Genomic DNA, 19,953 nt, shown 5'->3' on the forward strand with positions numbered 1-19,953 from the left:
AAGTAAAAGTACAGACACATTTTTTTAAACTTAAGTACGCTTTACTACTTGTTCTTAGTTACCCTCCACCACTGATAATAATTAGAAACACATAAAAAAAATGTGTGCATCTAGCTCTTTGCAGTTTTTGTGGTGTTTTATTATTATGAAAAAGAGGTGTAAAATGGAAGAATATGCAAACCATCTCTAGTACATCATTTTGCCGTTATGGCCTTACCTCGTGCAGTGCGGTCTGGTGATGCTGAGGAAAGCTGCTGGTTCTTCACTCTGAGATTGTGACAGATCTACATTCATTTTTAAATACCTTTCTGACTTCACCTGGGGCTGTGGGAGGGCTTTTCACAAAGTACCAAAAATTACGTAACCATTTTTTTAAAGCTTGTGTAGCAGGATGAGCAAGTGAAACCTGTCACTCTCAGTGTTGCCAGTTTGGATTTAGTGATTTCTACCAATCATGTTTGAAAACCCAGCCTCTTCAGCAAACAAACGCCCAAAAACGTTTTGTTACAGAAAACATTTCATCTTTGAATAAACATATGTAATCCGTTGTTGGGCTTTTTAAAAATATTGCCAGTATTGAGAAAAAATGTTAAATGTAGAACAGAATTTTCATTTCTCACAGAAAAAAAGAATATTTAATATTTAAATAAAAATGTTGTACACTAATCTGTAGGCTTTTTAAAAACATTGTTAAATGTAAAACAGTATTTTCATTTGTCACAGAAAAAAATGTCACTTATCCTAATATATGAATAAACATGTTGTAACACAATCTATTGGCTTTTAAAAACACTGCCAGGATTGAGAAAACATGTTACGTAAAACCTTTGGTAAAACGTAGAAACGCTCTGCCCCCCCGCATCCGAACAGCCTCCACAGTGGAGTGTTTAAAGTCTCGTTTTACTTTGACTCTCTAGCTTTTAAAACTGAGGCTGTGAGGGGGCTTTTCACAAAATACCAAAAATGACAAAACCATTTTTATTTATTTTTTTTTACATTTTTTAAAGCTTGTGTAGCAGGATGAGCAAGTAAAACCTGTCACACTCAGTGTTACCAGATTGGGTTTAGTGATTTCCGCCCAACTACGTTAAAAAACCCACCCTATTCAGCAAAAAAAAAACAAACACCCAACAACATTTTTGTCACAAAAAACATTACATCTTTGAATAAACATATGTAATCCGTTGCTGGGCTTTAAAAAAAATATTGCCAGTATTGAGAAAAAAAATTTTAAATGTAGAAGAGCATTTTAATTTCTCACAGAAAAAAAAACATTTAATATTTAAATAAAAATGTTGTACGCTAATCTGTAGGAGTTTTAAAAACATTGGCACTATTACAACATGTTTACTCAAATATTTGGCTACATGATGACTACATGACATTTCTGTGACAAATAAAAATACTGTTTTACATTTAACATGTTTTCTCAATAGTGGCAATGCTTTTACACATTAAATAGCCTACAACATTTTTATATAAACATTAAATGTTCTTTTTTCTGTGAGAAATGAAAATGCTGTTCAACATTTAACATGTTTTCTCAATACAAGCAATGTTGTTAAAAAGCCAAGAAACAGATTACATATGTTTATTCAAAGATGAAATGTTTTCTGTGACAAAACGTTAATGTGTTTTTTTGCTGAAGAGGCTGGGTTTTCAAACATGATTGGGCAGAAATCACTAAACCCAATCTGGCAACACTGAGAGTGACAGGTTCCACTTGCTCATCCTGCTACACAAGCATTAAAAAATGTAAAAGATGGTTTGGTCATTTTTTGGTATTTTGTGAAAAGTCCTCCCGCAGTCCCAGCTGAAAAAAATGTATTTAATGTTTTTTTTTTGTATTTATTTTTATGTCACTACATTTGAGAGCAGGTATCTGTACTTTCTACTCCACTACATTTTTGAACAAGGAATGAAAAGTAAAAAGTACTTTTCACATGATTTTACGGGTTATTTTTACAGTATTTGTGTTAACATCCTGAGTAAAGCTTTTGAGTTCAAACTCTAGCTTTAAGCAAACAAAAAAACATCAATCAATATCATTACAATTAACACTTTAACACTTGAACAGAACTTTATCAAAATCAGCATGGAATACTTTTATATTTTACTCTAAAAGTATATTTTAAATTGGTACTTCAATACTTTTACTTAAGTAGATTTTTTCATGCGATACTTTTACTTTTACTTGAGTAACTTTTTTGCCCCTGTATGTGTACTTTTTACTTAACAAAACTAAGTACTTCATCCACCACTGACTATTATTAATATCTCTTAGTTTTACATTAAGTGGCAGTCGTTTAAGAAGATTTGGAAATAAGTTGAAAAATTCTGGAAGTAGCACTGAGTTCTAAAGCATAATAATAACATACAGTAGGTAGAGGGACTCCATCTAGTTAATATAAGTCCATCCTCTTCCCACTCTTTTTACAGAAATGTGCTTTTCTGTTGTTCAGAATATGTGAATATGTAAATGATGCTGTAATAAATAAATCTATCAAAAATAATATTTAAATATACACTGAAAAAACGGTCCGAGAGGGGTTGCTCAAATTGCAAAAATGAATTTGACAACAGTAACATCACTTTTTTACGTTTCTCTGTTAAGCATGTTTAAATCTTACAAACATCGCTTGATTGTGGCCGATGTGAGACCTGCATGTTTTAATCAGGTTGAGGAAGCATGACTTTATTATAATTTCTGGTGAGGCTCCTCCCTCTGGAATTCTCCTCCCCAAAACTTTTGGAGGGAAAATTCAAATGTAACAGGACACAGGAGAGTTACAGGAGCAGAGGACACACAGTGTGGAGCAGGAGGATTATGAGAACTGATCTGGAGGTGAGACTTTTCAAAGATTTTATTATGTGCTTCTCCGGCCTAGAATGTCGTCATTGTTAAAACATGTTTGTGTTGTTTTATTTGAAATTAGAGTTAATGTAAGGACAGCTTGAAACAAATTGTTTTTGACTGTCCATCTACAAGAGTGTGACACTTGTACTAAGATTTGAATGTGTTGCTTCCAGAGTCGTCTACAAAGAGTGATGTCCAGAGCTCTGCTGTAGCTGTGGGGAAGTTCATGAATGTTATAGTTGATGTTTCAGAAAAAAGGAAGATGTTTGAGAACCAACAAAACACAGACCACAGATGAACAAAGTAAGTAAACCAACTAAAATTATTTAAAATCTTTTCAAAATGAACTTCCTATTGAAACTGTTATCGTACTTGTACAAGGTGATGTGGCATTAGGAGACTTTATACCAGATGCCCTCCCTGTTACTGTGTTTAGAGGAAGAAAAGCAGCACATGGTGAGTTTTGTTTCTGCAGATAGAGTTCTAATGTTCTTGTGATTCTGTTCTGGTCCATTATTGTAGTAATAATTGCTATAAGTGTACAACAGAGTAGATCATCAGAATGTGATCATCATGTGTTATTCCTGTGTTCACAGGCAGAGACCAGAGCGTCTTCACTGTAATAAATCTTCACACACTGTCCAGCTCCAAACTGTGTATCTCTGTCCCTGTGCTCTCTTTGTGTTTGATTCTGTTTAAGACAATACAGAACTGTGGAAAACTAAAGACTGTTTTTGTATTCTTTTACAGAATTAGATCAATTAAATTTAATTATACATACTTATATATTTCATGATAAGGTACCATAAGATAAATATGCATATTCAGCATAATTTGTTCAAATTTCATCAACATGAAAAAGTGATGTTCATGTTCCGAGAAAAATATGTGTAGAGGGGTTCGAAAAAATTTCAAAGCCTAAACATAATTTTATTGCGTGCAACCGCTTTCCATAACTTTTTTACACAAATCCAGCAACCTTTTTTTTTCAGTGTAGCTGTAAACTGTAATGATCATCCCTTGTGTGCGCCTACGCCATGCCCCACAAACGCCACACTCTAAAACTCTGCACCCTGCAAACACCATGCCACACACTTACCCTAATAACCGTAAACCCCAACCATGACTCTAACCCCTAGCACCAACCCTAAAACTAGGCCCAACCCTAAACGTAACCCTAAGCTTAAACCTAACCCTAGTCGTAACTCGAAACATAGCCCCAGCCCCAACCACAACCCTAACCCTAATGGAGGCTAGCCAAACCTAACCTCCATTAGACTAGACAGGAGTCAAAGTCCCATACGGTTCCTTGCGTTATTGTGTTATTGCCTATCACATTGAGTGATGTGAAATCAAAAAACGCCCAAACTTGTTGAAAACAGCCCAATATTATCTGCGCGCCTAAGGCTACCCCTCCCCGCCCAACATAGTCAGAAGAAGCCCAATTGGGCACCCGCCCAATCTGGCAACACTGGTCATGCTATCAAATTTGCATAGAAAGTTGCATTATATAACTGTTCTGCTGAAGGGTGCGTCAAACGACTTAACTCATGAGATGTTTTTGCTTTGTGTGGAAAGTTTCACAGTACGGCATTAAACCTTTCTCTTTTCATAGAGACTAAACCAGGATCAATTACAGGTCAGATCTGGGGAGAGGCGAACTTAATGAAGTAAAAGTAAAAAAAAGTACTTTAAAATGTACTTAAGTTAAGTACAGATAACATATTTTTTTGACTTAAGTACACTTTACTACCTGTATTTAGTTACCTTCCACCACTAATAATAATTTGCAGGGCGCTAAGTTTCCATCTTTCCGAGGCAGCGGAAAATGGAGATTTTTTTAAAAAACAAACAAAAACGACACCTTATAAAAGTAAAATAAGGACATAAAAACACAACAGTAAATAAAAACATTCACATATAAGAGGGGCAATTTGAAAGCTCTAATTTAAAGGAATAAATTAAAATAATTCATAAGGACTTAAGAAAACCAGCTTCTTTTCTCTCAATTAGGCTCAGTGAACTAGCAAAAAGTTTCAGGTCATTCTTCAAGTGTGTTTGGTTTAATCTAAAAAAAAAAAAAAGACATTTGTGAATAAAATATTTACCTAAAATCAATAAATTGTTTATTTTGATTGATTGTTGTCCATTATTTTATCATATATTAATATATCAAATTTTATTTTTTTATGGTTAGAGTGGCAAACGGAATACTGAAGAAAGGTGGAGAAAATGAGAAGGTAAGAAGATTGTTTTGTTTTGCTGCTGGAAATAAAGAGTAATAGGCTAATGTCTTCAGCTGCTGTCTTCAGTTACAACATAAACAACATCATATTAATGTTTCGCTCATCTTACATGTGTTGAAGACACGAGGTTATGTCATAGGTAATCAGATGACACACTGAAGTGTGTATTAGGTAGGCCAGGCCTAACCTACATTAAGAAAGAAAATAAGTGGGCAACAATTTGTTAAATAATAATAAATAATACATTAATAAATAATGTAATGTGGGTAACTGTACATAACTAAAAAGAATAATCTTACCAATTTACAACACTGAAGTTTTAATGAGCAACAGATTGCAATGATGTTGTCAAATGTCAATAATTGTAGCCTATTATAGGCCTACATTAGAGTTAGACAATAAAAAAATCATCACAGTGTCATTTAAAGAGGAGTAGAGAGGAGAGCAGTGGTAAACCATAGCCAATTTAAATGTACATGCAATCAAGAAAAATAACATAGCCTACAATATAATGAATAATAATATAAATATGCATTTACTGGGTGTTCCATAAATAATAGCAGATAATGTAGGCTGATAAGACCAATCTATAGGATAGGATACCTTCAGTAAAGTCTTCGTTAGCCTTTATTCTTTCCAAATCCTCGTTAGAAATGCAATTGCAGCAGCCCTGTATCATTCATGTATTTAGCAGTAGGCTAAAGTTATGTGCTGAAGTTATTACAATTTGGCTTTTTCATTCTGATAATTATTTACAGTGAAGCCATATGAAACATTTTCTAATTTAACATTTGAAACTGGCATGCTTTGATTTACACGTTTACACAGAAAATCAGAGGAGTATACACCATTCACAATTATAAAATGAATCTGCAATGCAATTGGGAATTTGAAAAATTTAGATCTTAATTATTTACAAATATGGTATGGCCATAGTAGGATTCGTAAAATCGCAGCCGAGACAGAGGGGGAATACCTTATCCAGTTTTTATGCTGTCGCATCTACCGCGCTTTCGGGGTTTGCGGTAATATATCTTGCTAATTGGCGATTCGCGACCACGTGACCGAATGCACGCAAAGGGACGTAAAATCAAAGCGCAGTAGCGGCATGTAGCGAGACACGAGAGTATAATGCTAGAAACGGTTTTGTAATCCGCATTACAGATGAGTTAAGTAAAATAACACAATATTCATAAATAATTCAGAGGGATTATTTGGAGTAAACACACCTTCTTATTACATGACCTAACTAACAGGAGGACTTTGCTAGCAGCGTGTACTGTCTAAACACTAGAGCTGAGTCATGGTACATAAAGGCCTTTTGGCGCATTCACTCCCGTACTGGTTTAGCTCAGTGGTTACTTCGATTGCAAAATCGACAACCTCCACCCCTCCGTGGGTTCGAACCCCGGGCGCTGTCCAGTGCTTTTCTGACGCAGCGCGACTGTTTCAAATTTATTACTAAAACTATTCTTTGTTTACTTTCATCTACATTAATTTACCAGATTGACGCATTAACTATTAACACACCCATTTTCACCATTCTCTTTACAATGCTTTATAATGATTAATGACTTTAGTACTTCATAGGACTGTCCATCCATCCATCAAGTACACATAAACATGTCTAACTAATGTTCCTTTTCATGTTTCATTCATTTCATTTATTCATTCATCATGCTTTGTTTTGTGCACTTGTCTTCTCTACTTTAGTTACCATAGATCAGGGGTGGCGAACACGCGGCTCTTGAGCCGCATGCGGCTCTCGGCCAATAAGCATGCGGCTCTTTGCCTCATCATATTTTCTATATACTGTGGCTCTTTGCCTCGTTTCATGTTTAGTTCTTTTTCCTCTTAAACCACACTCGAATCCATCAGAGGGTATTAAAAACAAATAATAAATAATATTTTAAAATTAATTTGGCAGATTGGGTGTTTTTCTGCTGCTCCGGACACGTAAGTGACTGCCAATCATCTTCGCGGGTTACGTCTAATGCCGGGAAATGAAGGAAACATTTCATGAGCTGCAGACTGTTACCCTCATGGTCAAAATGGCAAAACACTGAATTTAGACCACGTCATGAAACCTGTGATGGAGATTGTGAACTACATCCGTACGCACGCTCTTAATCACCGGCAGTTCAAAAATCTCATAGCTGAACTTGACGCAGACTTGCCTGGTGACCTGCCACTGCACTGCGCTGTGAGATGGCTCTCAAGAGGCTCTCAAGAGGCTCTCAAGAGGTAAAGTGGTTTCGTGCTTTTTGGAACTTTTGGAAGCAGTAAAATTGTTTATGGCAGAAAAGAACAAAACTTACCCCTTGAGTTCAGACCCCAACTGGCTTATGGATTTGGCTTTTTTAGTGGACATGCTTTCACATTTGGATAAACTAAACCTGGATCTGCAGGGGAAATTAAAAACTCTTCCTGATCTGGCACAAAGTGTATTCTCTTTTATTAACAAGTTGAAGCTTTTCAAAGTGCACATTCAAAACGGCAATTTATCCCACTTTCCTTCTTTGCGTAGCGCACAGCAGAAGGCTGCCATTAAAATGAATACAGCGCAGTATGTGACACTGCTTGCGCAGCTGCACGGGAACTTTACTTCGCGGTTTGAGGACCTGCAGCAGAAACGACCACAGATCACTTTTCTCATCGACCCTTTTAATGCAGAGACTGACTGCCTGAAATCCCCGCTTGTCACTGATGAGGCAGCTACTGAACTGGAGATGATTGAGCTACGCGAAGATAACAGACTGAAATCTTTTTTGAAAGAAGGCCCTGTTACGTTTTGGAGAACTGTGCCAACTGAAAAATACCCGTGTGTAAAAAGAGCCGCTCTCAAGCTGCTGTCGATGTTCTCGTCAACATATGTCTGCAGTCCCTGTTTTCTACCTTGAAACACGTGAAATCAAGGCATCGGTCCGTTCTGACTGACACTCACGTAAAGGAACTGCTCCGAGTGGCTACAACTGAATACAAACCTGATTTGCAGAGGATTACTGGAAACAAGAGATGCCAGAAATCCCACTGAGAATATCATCCCATCACTCCAGCAATACTAATTAAAAACTTAGTATAAAAATTGTATTGTTTATTTTTTATTAAGTATCAAAATTTAATGATAAAAAATCCCGACATTAGTTTATACATTCAAATAGATTTTTTTTGTGTTTCACATTGAATAAAATTTCTTTGAACCCTTTTTTACGCGACATTTTTATTTTGCCCTAGTGTAGTTTGGAAAAAACACCTGACTGAACATGCTTGTGTGAATATTTTAATATTCCATCAATTTACATTATACAGGTTCTATCTGTGCATCTGAAGTGTGTTCAGTAGTTGTGTGTGTCAGAGAGAGGCAGAGAATTAGATAGTGAGAAAAAGTGTGTGTGTGTGTGTGTGTGTGTGATGAGATGAGAGAGAGGTGCCTGTGTGTGTGGCCTCCAGGGTAGTTGCTGTGTTAACTCTGGCTAAGGTGCATTTGATGTGTGTATTGAGGGTGGACACTTTCCTTGAAATGAACACAAGAACAATACTTGTTGTATCATTGTAAGGAGAGGAGTGTGTTATAAGAAATAATATGTTTTTAATTGGGTGTGTTTGTGTGTGTCTGTCTGTCTTGGCAGGTCAGTGTGTGGTGTGGCTCTTTGACTCTCACAGTTAAAAATTTCGGCTCTTTGTGTCAAACTTGTTCGCCACCCCTGCCATAGATGTTACACAGATAATGGGTTTTAATGATAATTTAGGTTGAAGTATATGTTTGAATAATTGTACTTTATTCAAAATAGTTGTAGTTTCTATTTTACATATGTTAAGTAACAGTCTCCTGCAAACCATTCTGGCCATTCCACTTGATATATACTGCTCACTTGGAAACACTTTATTGAGGGAAATTACTTGAAAACAGTGTATAAGAGATTACAGTATACTAGTAATACTTCAGTTTATGCTTTGGGCTCATAAACAGTTACTTACATATTATATACACTACCAGTCAAAAGTCTGAACTAACGCTCTGAATGCTCTTTCTATATGTTTACTACTTTCTAAATTTGATATAAATAAATACACATGTTCAACAGGTTTAAACAGCACCAGTCAAAAGTTTGGACACACCCTCTCATTCTTACTACTTTCTACACTTTATACGCATACAGAAGACACAAAATATATGAAGCAAGATATATGGAATTATTTAGTAAAGACATTTTTTTAAATAACTCTACTAAATATTTTCAGCAAAGCAAGCGGCGGGTAATTTGAGGATTTGGTTTTAAAATATGAAATAAATATGTTTTTGTTCTATTAGTTTCTAGTGGTATTTTCAAGCAAGAATAGTTTTACCTAAATACTATTTTTTGCAATCATATTTCCAATTCTAAATAAACAACAAAATCTGTCCCTACACCAGATCCATTCTACTCATTAATGATCGCATTAGCCAAAGAGATGCTGAGTGCCAACATTATACAGACACACAATTTTAGTGAGTAGCTCTTTAAGATGGTCTTCAAAACAACGCGCCCAGCTGCCCTTCCCTGCAAACACTGCTAACAGATCGCTTCCTCCCATTGATGCAACAGGAAATCAGGAAATCAAAAATGGTAAGATTTCTTTAAACACTTGTTGATAAAATGAGAAATTGTAAATGCTTAGTGATGGTATTTTTAGTATTTTATACGTAGAAAAGTTTTCAAAGATAGTGAGTTATCTGGACAGTGTTTTTGAATTACCTGGACAGCTGAGAAATGTTAACGACTGTAGCATAACACCATGAATCTGCATTTCACATAAAAACATACAAAAAGTTAATATGAAATCTTTCTAATCTCTCCAAATTTAGCAGTGGATTGGTAACATGTTCTATGTGGCAGTTCTTCTTTGTCTCCAAATCGGTAAAACTTTACTTTTCACTCCACATATTGCTTGTGATTGTGTGTGTTTTGTTTGTATGTTGCATGTAAAAGGAGGCTAACTGTATTGTGGTGGTTCCTGCCTCTTCTCTAACAAACCCATCAGTCACCAGAACGAGCCATAATCACGTTTAGAAGATCGACAGATACCACAGCTCGCCCATGGCCTTGTCTTAATCACAATGTTTACCTTTAACAGATGATTTTCCCTTTAATTTGGATGCTGCTGTTTGTAAATAAGATGTGAAGAGTGAGGATAAGGCTGCAATATTGATCAGAATCAAATGAAAATTGTTATTTCAATGGTCACAATTAGAAAATGAACAAACAAAGTTGACACTTGTCAGCTTTAAGCCATGTTACAATGTTGTTCCCTCATCAAATATATACCTGGAGTTGTTTTGTTTCATTTACACGTTTGAGTCACCCTTAATTATTAGTCTGGCTACATGTCCAAAGCTCAAAATTCTCTGGTCCGCCTTGTGATGTCATGTAGTGGCAGTTTTCTAATTAACAGTTTCCCTTTAACCCTTTGTTCAGCAGAGTTTAGCAATCCTAGGGCTGAAATTATCCAAATGAAAGATAATTTAGAGTTTAAAAACACAGCGGCACACTTACCACATTACATTATACTCAAATATGGAGGGTTATGTGTTAAACATGTGTGAATGAAACAAAAACACACACACACAAAAAAAACATACCTTCAGTCACGACACAAGTTTTTGATGGGGAAACAACATTATAAAACTGTGAAATATGGGCGGTTTAAGTAGCATTATGTTCCTGGTGACAAAACATACCTGGAGTCACATACTGTACCTCGAGTTGTGACTCCTGGTATGTTTTTGATAAGGAAACATTACAAAATTGTGAAATATGGGCGGTTTACGTAGCAGTATGTTCCTAGTGAAAAATATCTTAAGTTAAAATAACGTGACAAACCTGAATGGGAATAACTGCTATTATAATCTTAAGTATAAATCAAATTGAACCGCCCTTGCTGGATGTAATATTGGTGTGTCACATCACATGCATGGCTTATAACTGGTTTCATAAGGTTATTGTGCCCTTTTTTCCTGTGCCTCCCTCTAACCATCTTCCATTAATGTACCATATCCTTAAATCTTTGGTTATTCACTGTCTGCTCCCTGTCTACATCTCAAACCACAGCATCCTATTACCAGCGTATTTGCCTGCGTTCCGCACGCTTCTTGAATACTTGTTGGATCTATACCTGAGTTCAGATGGACATGAAAATATTTGTGTTACAGTGCTGTCCTCTGCGAAAAAACAAGGGGATTTTGGCATCTTCAAAGCTTGCAACAGCAACAACAGTTTACGGTACACTGTCATTATATCCAGCTTGAATTAAACGTGCACTGTGTAACTTTTGTAATGGATTGTATGCCATGTCTCCATGTAGACTTATTTCATGCCTAGGAAGTTCCACAATTTTGTATTAAACACATTAGCTTTTATTTAGTTTTGGATATTTTCAAGGCTAAAAAAGTGAGCAGGGTCGCCTCTCCACAGATCTGACCTGTGACTTGGCCTGGTAGCACAGTTGTTTGTCTTCGTAGAGATAGACAAGTTGAATATAATACAATGGAACATCGCAGGCAAAGCAGTAACATCTCCATGGAGACAAGCAGGTGGTCCAAAGCAAAAAAAAAACTCTGCTTCCTCATCACAAACATACCTGGAGTTGTGTTCTTGACATCACAACATGGAACAGAGCATTTTGAGCTTCGGAGATGTAGACAGACTAATAATAATAATAAAAGGGTTACTCAAACATGTGTGAATGAAACAAAACACAACTCCAGGTATGTCTTTGATGAAGTAACAACATTATAACATGGCTTATGCCTCACAAGAGTAAATTTTGCATAATACAGGACCTTTAAACTATTTTTGTTTGGTTCAAGGTTAGAGTGCTCGTATGCAGACTGCCGTGACTCTCCACCTTACTACTGCGTCATTAGCAGCACAGACATGGATCCACCTTATAAAGAAAAAAACTGCACACTGGTCATCCCTAAACACAAGAAAATCTATGCCAATACAACCACTCACTTCAAATGCAACCTCACTCGAAAAGGCAGACTGGAGAAGAAGAATATTACCATTGACTACAGGATCAAGAAAGGAAAATGTTTGTATTTTGTCCATAATGAAGCAATTCTCAAACTGTGGTCCATATACCCTTTTATGTAGTATATGGTACAGCCCTGGTTTAATTTAAGGATTACATTTTTTGCATTCCACAATTTTTATGTTTATTTTTGTAGACCTTGATTGTTCTTTTGTTCCCAGCTTACATGTCTTTTGAGGCCTTTATCTATTATTTATGTTAGTCCTGTTTTAGACCTGATTTATAGTTAAGGTACCTATTTCAGTAATAGATTGCATTTTGTTAGTTTGATTGCTTGGAGTCCTATATTAATGCTCATCTTAAATTTCCAGATCGCATGAGACCTTGTAAAGGAAGAGCATGTTCGAAGCAGCCGCCAGTCCTCATGACCTGCCTATGGCTTTTAGTGATACTGATGTGGACAGTCCTGATTAAATAAAAATAAAAAAAACTAAAAAGCTGTGGAGTTATACTTACATATTGAAAGAGCTATTAAAATGCACCTGTTCTTAAAAAACAAAGCATCATCATTCCATACTTAATTTAGCAAGAGTATTTTAGAAAGCATTTAAAATGTTGCCTAATAAGATATATAAAAAGATAAACATATAACTACAGCGGAAATATTCCCCAGTTTCCAGTACTCAATTCTTTATTAAAAAGAAGCACAGAAAGTCTGAATAAAGTAAATCAACATGAAGCTATAGATTGGAAAGGCCTTCTTTGACAGTCATAGTATAAAACTGATATTTACCTAAGGAGTCCACGCGCTGGTTTAACTCAGTGGTTACTTCGATGTTTCTTATTCAGAATCCAACCTCCATCCTTCCGCTGTTGAATGTCAACGCACCTTCCCAACTAAGTGTGAGAGCGAGATGTCAGCTTCACCCTGTGGTCACTTTAGGCTATATTACAGATTCCACGTCTTAAGTTATAGGCCTACGTTATAATCGTATCACGACACATTCATGTTGCTATTTACATTTTAGTGAAATTGTGCTGCAATGTATAGGCCACATAATAAAAGTAAGATGTCTAAGTTTAGGGCAAAAGTTTATACATGCTCGAGAAATAGATACCTAGACCACATTTTTTACGCAATCACAGTGTAGTGATAGTGATAGTGTGGTGATTACTCCATAGCCCTTCAACCTGTTATAAATACTAGACTACTTACCCACAAACTCTTTTTGAAATAATTAAAATCTACACATTCTTAGCCATTTTATATTTGATCTCCTCAGATAGGTTCATGAAAAAAGTCGCTAGGCTGCGCGCAATCGCGCATGCGTGAACTGTTCTTCGTGCACTTCTTGGACAATACAATAATAAAAACAGGCCGGTTTAGAAATGCTGAATACATTTTTACTTTGAGCACATTTGTTTATTCGTTTTTATTAATTTTAGACGGATATATTTCTGAAGATTCAGTTTCTCGTGGCGCATGCGCACACTGGCTGCGCCGTTGCTCTGTTGACAAATATCGGGGGAGGGACCACTGCGGCGTAAGTAGACCTTTGTTATGACTGGAATAATGGCTAAATGCTTTTTGAATGACTAATTAGCGTTTTACATGCGGTTGCTCGGTAAAGCACCTGGTCTAAGTACTTTTCTAAGACCAGAGAAGAGAGAAACCCGTTAAACATCTGTAAAAAAAAACAAACAAGAAAACGCTATGGTCGAATCTAGAAGAGCCAGTCAAACTAATTTCAATGAACTGATGCACTTCCGGTAGGCACTGTAATGCTGATTATAAATAACGTTAGTTGGATATTGTTTTTGTTAAGATATAAATAGACTAATACAAATGTATTTTTGTAAAGCAAAAATTTAATGAATTGTCAATACGCGATGAGTGTTTATTCCAGCTTTAAGAAAAATATTATGGAAGTGTTTCCGGTTTAGTCACTAACGTTCCTCTGACGTCGGGGAACTTCACTTTGTTAGCAACCAAATTCATCTTGATGTTTCATTGCCTCTGTCTCATGTTTCTATAAACTCAGCTATCGTTTGAAATTTAGTCTTACTGTTGTAAATACATAAGTATAGATTAGGTTCCTAATATTATATTTATCTTTTCAGTCTGGCTTCTGGAGCAAGCAAAGTCGGTCTCCTTGGCCACGACAGAGATGAAGAGGTGAGTGTTCACTCGGAAACCAGCTAAAAGATTGGAAGCATAGTGTATCAGAGACTATATTTTTTACATTTTCAATAGTCAGTGTTCTCTGTTATTCATCATTGTCAACTTGTTTAAGCCATCGTCTTATTTTGTGCTTTGGAAATCTTGTGAAAGCACATTTAATTTTACATCTTCTACCGTATGTATGCAGCCAACAGAAAAGCCCTGACCAACCAGATGGAAGTATTACAGTGAACGAAGAAGGTAAACAAAACCTCATGTAGAATTGTCTAAATTTCAAGAGCTTGTTGCACAGAACATTAACATTAGTGTTTGCTATACTATTTGATATAGAGGAATTATATATTATCATCAACATGTTACATTTGGTAGTATGTATTTACTCTGTGTTACTTTAGGTTCTGTAGCCACTGCTGAAGACCCTGCAGCTATTGCCACAATTCAGTCTGCTGCTACATTCACAGATCAACCCATTAAATATCTTTTCAAAACAGAGGGGGCCGGTGGACAGGTAGGGTATGGTCAATATAAGTGCTACCTTTTTCACCAGTTGTTGTGAGGATCTATTGTCACAGTTATGATAACTTTCAACATATAGTTGTATGATATAAGTGAGTTCATAAGTGCCTTATTGAAGAATTATTGTTTTGGCTGTTTCAGGTGACTTACAGAGTGATCCAGGTGTCAGATGGGCAGCTGGAGGCTCAGACCGATGGTGCAGCAGCAGTTAGCCTGGTTGCAGGTTTCCCTGCCACCTCACAGACTGTCACACAGGTGAGGGGCAGCTCACATCAGGCTCATTTCCTCTCATTCATTTTCAGCATAATGTGTAACAGTGTGTTTGTTTGCCAATCCACAAATGTTGGGACATGATCCTTCATTTTAGTGATTTCAGATCCTTATTCTGCTTGAAGGTCTGTGATATCATGTTGGGGCATCAAATATAAGTCCTCAGCTAATATCATTTGCTTCCCAAGATGATTTTGACAATAATGATTGTACATAACAGAGTTCTAAAATAATAGTAATTGTACACTGGGGGACATTGGTACGCAGGGCCCACTGCAGTTTGAGTATTTGTTTTTAGAGGCAAATGTATTAAGATGTTTGTCATCATTATTATCTTGAATTACCTTATCCATTCTATCCATGGTCTAGTCTCACTTTGGAGCATGTTTAACTCACATTTAGGCCTGATAAAGTCCAGGTTTAGATCTGAAGGCACCTGAAAAGCCAAACACAGCAATGTTTGAATCTTATTTTGAATCACCTTTTCTTCTTTAGGCTGTTTTCTCTCAATCTGAGGGATTGGAGGGTGATGGTGGTGCTGAGACACAATATACTTATTACCCAGCTACCATTGCAGATGCCACGACTGGAACCATGGTAACCACCGTACAAGCCCCTGACACTTTGTTAGGCCAGCCCACACCAACAGGTACGTTCTGTTCCTTCAAATGAACTGACCGGTTCTCCTTTTCAATTGAATTGAGACCTTTGAGTGAGAAGCGCAGTGTAAATGTTGGTGCAGCAAAACTTGAATTTCCATCAGGATCAATAAAGTATCTCTCTCTAATATGATCATAAAGATGTGACAGTCTCCAATTATCTCCAATTATTATAATATTATGAAAAAGTTAAATATTAGTTTTCACTCTTTTTAGAAAGTAAAGTATGTATATTATATAGATTTAGTGAAGCTTTCAAGCCTTCAGTTCTTGACATTTTGATTATTGTGGCTTACACATAATGAAAACACAAAATTCAGTGTCTCAGAAAATTTGAATATTGTGAAAAAGTTCAATATTGGAATGTCATGGTGTCAGTCAGCCAATTAATTCAAAACACCTGCAGTGGTTTCCTAAGGCTTTACGTGGTCTCTCAGTCTGGGTCACTGGGCTACACAATCATGGGGAAGGCTGCTGACTTGACCTATCCAGAAGACAGTCATTGACACCTTCCTCATGGAGAAATCCATAAAAGGTCATTGCTAAAAAAGCTGCTTGTTCACAAAGTGCTATATCCAAGCATCTTCATAGAAACTTGAGTGGAAGAAAAAAGTGCGACAGAAAAAGGTATACCAGCAAAAGGGATGGTCGCAGCCTTGAGAAGATTCTAAAGCAGAATCCACTCAAGTATTTGTGGTTGCTTCATAAGAAGTGGGCCAAGCCTGGGCTGTGGAGAAAAAGAACTGGACGATTGCTTAGTAGTCTAAAGTCTCTTCAGATCAGTCTTTTCAGATGAAAGTACATTTTGCATGTCATTTGGAAATCATGTTCCCAGAGTGTGGAAGAAGAGTTTAGAGGAACCCATTTTGCTTGATGCTCACTGTGAAGTTGCATTGGGAGTCACAATCAGTGATGATTTGAGCTGCTATGTAATCTGCTGGTGTTTGTCCACTGTGTTTTCTGAAGTCCACAGTTAGCACAGCCATCTACCAGGACATTTTAGGGCATTTCATGCTTCCTTCTGCTGACAGGCTTTATGGAGTTGCCGGTTTCATTTTCTAGTAGGACTTAGCACATGCCCACAAAGCCAAAGGTAACAAAAGATGGCTGACCGACCACAGTGTTACAGTGCTTGTTTGGCCTGCAAACTCGCCTGACCTGACTCCCATAGAGAATCTCTATGGGGTCTTTCAAAGCAACCTGGGCTTTCATTACACTTGAGCAGTGCCACAGGTCGATCGCCTCCATGGCACACTGCACTGATGCAGTAATTCTTGCCAAAGGAGGCCCAATTAAGTAGTAAGTGCATAGAAATGAACATACTTTTCAAAGCCTGGCATTTCTGTTTAAAATATCTTTTTTTAAATTTCTTCATAAATTTTCTGAGAATTTGGGGTTTTCATTATCTGTAAGCTAAAAGAAAAATGTCAAGAAATGGAGTGAAGCTTTCAAGCCTTTGTGTCATGAGTCCATACAATGAATGAATTTGTCTTTCTGAAATTAATAACAAAAAATATTGAACTTTTTCATGATATTCAAATTATTGAGATAAGTATATAGTCAATTTGTATGTTTAACAGGCCAACTTTATGTAATGATGTCACCACAGGAGGTTTTGACTGGAGCCAACCCCAGAACAATCGCACCTCGCACTCAACCGTACTTGGCGTAATTTACTATTTCATTAACAACGAAATGTATTATGGTTTACCCTGACTAATAACAAACTGTTCATTGTACTGTAGAAAGCAAGATGCTCCTCGGGGTTCCAGAGATGACAAGCGACGGGCTCAACACAACGAGGGTTAGTGTTCAAAAAAGACCTTTAGGCTACGTTCAGACTGCAGCCTGAAGTGACTCAAATCCGATTTTTTGGCCCCTATGTGACCTGTATCTGATCTTTTAATGACAGTCTGAACGACACAGATCCGATTTTTTTTCAAATGCGACCCAGGCCACTTGGATATGTGGTCTTAAAACCGATACATATCCAATCTTGTGACATACGACTTCAGTCTGAACGGCCAAAGAGCATCCATCCGACCTACACGTTATCAACAAGCGACAAACGTCACTATTCTGCGCTGAAGTAGGCGAAAATTGTTAATGAACTCCGTGTCACTGAAGCGAAGCACATCGCCACTCACCACTCTTGGCTACGTCTGTGCATCCACACGTTCCTTTCAACGGACGTTGCTGCCACTGCCCCACAAAACACCACGGCCAAAAACCTCGTCCTTCTCCTTCTCAGTCTCCTTAAAACAAGTAAGTTGTTCATGTTCTGGCTCCGGTACGAGAGGAACGTTAAAATCGCCAGGTGCTCAATGCTCGCGTCCATGTTTGGACAACTTCCGTAAACACAGAGCACGCTTGCTGCAGTTGACGTCATCGTGTCCTCCAGTGCGCACGCGGGACACTTTTGGGCCGTTTACTGTTCACACTGGAGTCACATACAAGTCGCATTTATTTGGAAATGTGAACGACCTTGCAAAGACATCGGATTTCACAACAAAAAAAACTGAATTGAGCATTAAGCCCTGCAGTCTGAACGTAGCCTTAGTATAGTGTAAATATCTAATACAGTGTTTAGTGTTATGTCATGTTTTATATCTCTTTCTTTTTTCTTTTTGGTCACAGTTGAGCGTCGGCGGAGAGACAAGATCAACAATTGGATTGTTCAGCTCTCTAAGACCATTCCGGACTGTAATGTGGACTACACCAAAACTGGACAAGTACATTTCTGATCATTTCCGGTCATATCTAAGTATAAAAGAGCATATTTTAACTACTTTCTTGTTTTTAGAGTAAAGGAGGCATCTTGTCAAAAGCCTGTGAATATATTAAAGAGCTAAGGCAAAGCAACCTAAAGCTCGGAGAAGACATAAGCACTCTAGATCGTCTACGGATTGACAATCAACTCCTAAGACAGGAGGTAGGACTTTGTCCCCTATGATTGTTTTACTGTGTTAATATTAAAATGACTACAAGTGGGACAAGAGAATTCAGTCACTCTGCCTCCCTAACTCTAGAACACAATGCTGTGTGACAGCTAGATTTTATTGTGCAAACCCCACATGCTTGACTATATGCCTTGCACGACTTCAACATGCATCTGCATCTGTATGTCTGTTACTCAGGTGGAAGACTGGAAGTCCAAGAATCAGATCCTGAGAAACCTCCTTCGACAGCATGGCATTGTGGGATCATCCAGCACAGAGCCCCAGTGAGAGGCTAGGCGCTGATGTGTATTATAGAAACAATGGGCCAAAAGAGTACTTGATACACTTATATAAACAGTACCTGTGTGCATGGAAAAAGATCAAACAATTCAGCATTCAATTTTAGCTTTGTTGTTATTAATACTTTTTTAAGCGTTGTAGGCATTCAAAATTCAGTCATCACATGTTGTAAAGAGATGTAGGCTTAAGGCCAGCTCATGCAGTTCCAGTAGAATCCATATTCAGCATAGACTGTGATATCCAGTCGTGTAAGCTCGCCACATAACACAACTTCTCTATGGTTATTGTTATAATGTCTATAAATGTTGCAATTTTGTATAACTTTTCATAACTGACATTTCTTTCATTATGACTTTGACAAGATCATATGACAATTTAAAAGTGTTTTATTTTTAATGTTCACAATGCCTTGATAGGGACAAAAATTACATTGCAACAATGTAACTGTTAAAATGAAGACAAATGGGTCATAACTGAGAATTACATCGTATGTATGTCTTTTATTAAATATCAAATGTCCAACTCAATTTCTCCTAATAAAAATGAAATAGTGAATAATGCACTGCTGTGGGGTTCATATTAGCTCAGTGCTAAAAAAAAACAACTTAGTTGTAATAGTTTGCTTATCTCAAATATGAATTTAATTACTGAATGAAATTTGTCTCTGATTTGAGAGGGGTTAAGAAAACACTGGACAGCGCCCGGGGTTCGATCCCGCGGAGGGACAGAAATTCATTGCAAGTAGAATATCGAAGTAACCACTGAGCTAAACCAGTGCGGAAATAACAAGTGGCTCAAAAGACTTTTAACTTAAACCAAGCAAGTGGTGTATGTGTTATTTTGTATACGACTTGCTTATCATGAAATAAGACTAATATATCTGGTCCATCAGTTAGGCAAAAAAGCAACTTTTTCATGCTTTACACAAGACTTTTAACTTCTTGAGTAAAAGCAGTAACAAACAGATCCA

The 19,953-nt window shown here is 37.0% G+C and overlaps 2 protein-coding genes across 4 annotated transcripts in view; one reads left to right on the forward strand and one right to left on the reverse strand.

The window, feature by feature from the left end:
- LOC110162036 (alpha-2-macroglobulin-like protein 1) overlaps positions 1-13,442 on the reverse strand; it is a 55,508-nt gene extending 42,066 nt beyond the window's left edge. The window contains exons 1-2 of the mRNA XM_055148086.1: positions 13,334-13,442; positions 12,911-13,014 (exon numbers count right to left, since the gene is read on the reverse strand). The gene's annotated coding sequence lies outside the window, so the exon portion shown is untranslated. The remainder of the gene's footprint in view (positions 1-12,910; positions 13,015-13,333) is intronic.
- Positions 13,443-13,570: 128 nt separating this feature from the next.
- On the forward strand, positions 13,571-19,545 carry usf1 (upstream transcription factor 1). 3 transcript variants are annotated; one of them, XM_020926856.2, is made up of 11 exons: positions 13,571-13,661; positions 14,239-14,293; positions 14,487-14,539; positions 14,695-14,807; positions 14,957-15,070; positions 15,581-15,734; positions 17,325-17,412; positions 17,490-17,548; positions 18,382-18,476; positions 18,548-18,676; positions 18,882-19,545. In XM_020926856.2, the coding sequence occupies exons 2-11, from the start codon at positions 14,286-14,288 to the stop codon at positions 18,969-18,971; spliced, it is 903 nt and encodes a 300-aa protein (XP_020782515.1). In that variant the 5' UTR covers positions 13,571-13,661; positions 14,239-14,285; the 3' UTR covers positions 18,972-19,545. The 3 variants fall into 3 exon arrangements, with proteins under 3 accessions (XP_020782515.1, XP_020782516.1, XP_055004069.1); XM_020926857.2 differs by having other exon boundaries at positions 13,572-13,661; positions 17,325-17,403; XM_055148094.1 differs by lacking the exon at positions 13,571-13,661 and adding an exon at positions 13,672-13,887.
- The last annotated feature ends 408 nt before the right edge of the window (positions 19,546-19,953 follow it).

Source organism: Boleophthalmus pectinirostris, unplaced genomic scaffold, assembly GCF_026225935.1.
Source record: "Boleophthalmus pectinirostris isolate CB_2022bp ecotype Guang Dong unplaced genomic scaffold, ASM2622593v1 HiC_scaffold_9, whole genome shotgun sequence".
In the NCBI taxonomy this organism is placed as follows: domain Eukaryota; kingdom Metazoa; phylum Chordata; class Actinopteri; order Gobiiformes; family Gobiidae; genus Boleophthalmus; species Boleophthalmus pectinirostris.

Bases quoted from the DNA above. Each gene is read 5' to 3' on its own strand.
- usf1 (XM_020926856.2), top strand. The intron at 17,549-18,381 runs GTTAGTGTTCAA...TTTTGGTCACAG, and splicing joins ACGGGCTCAACACAACGAGG to TTGAGCGTCGGCGGAGAGAC. The intron at 18,677-18,881 runs GTAGGACTTTGT...TCTGTTACTCAG, and splicing joins ATCAACTCCTAAGACAGGAG to GTGGAAGACTGGAAGTCCAA.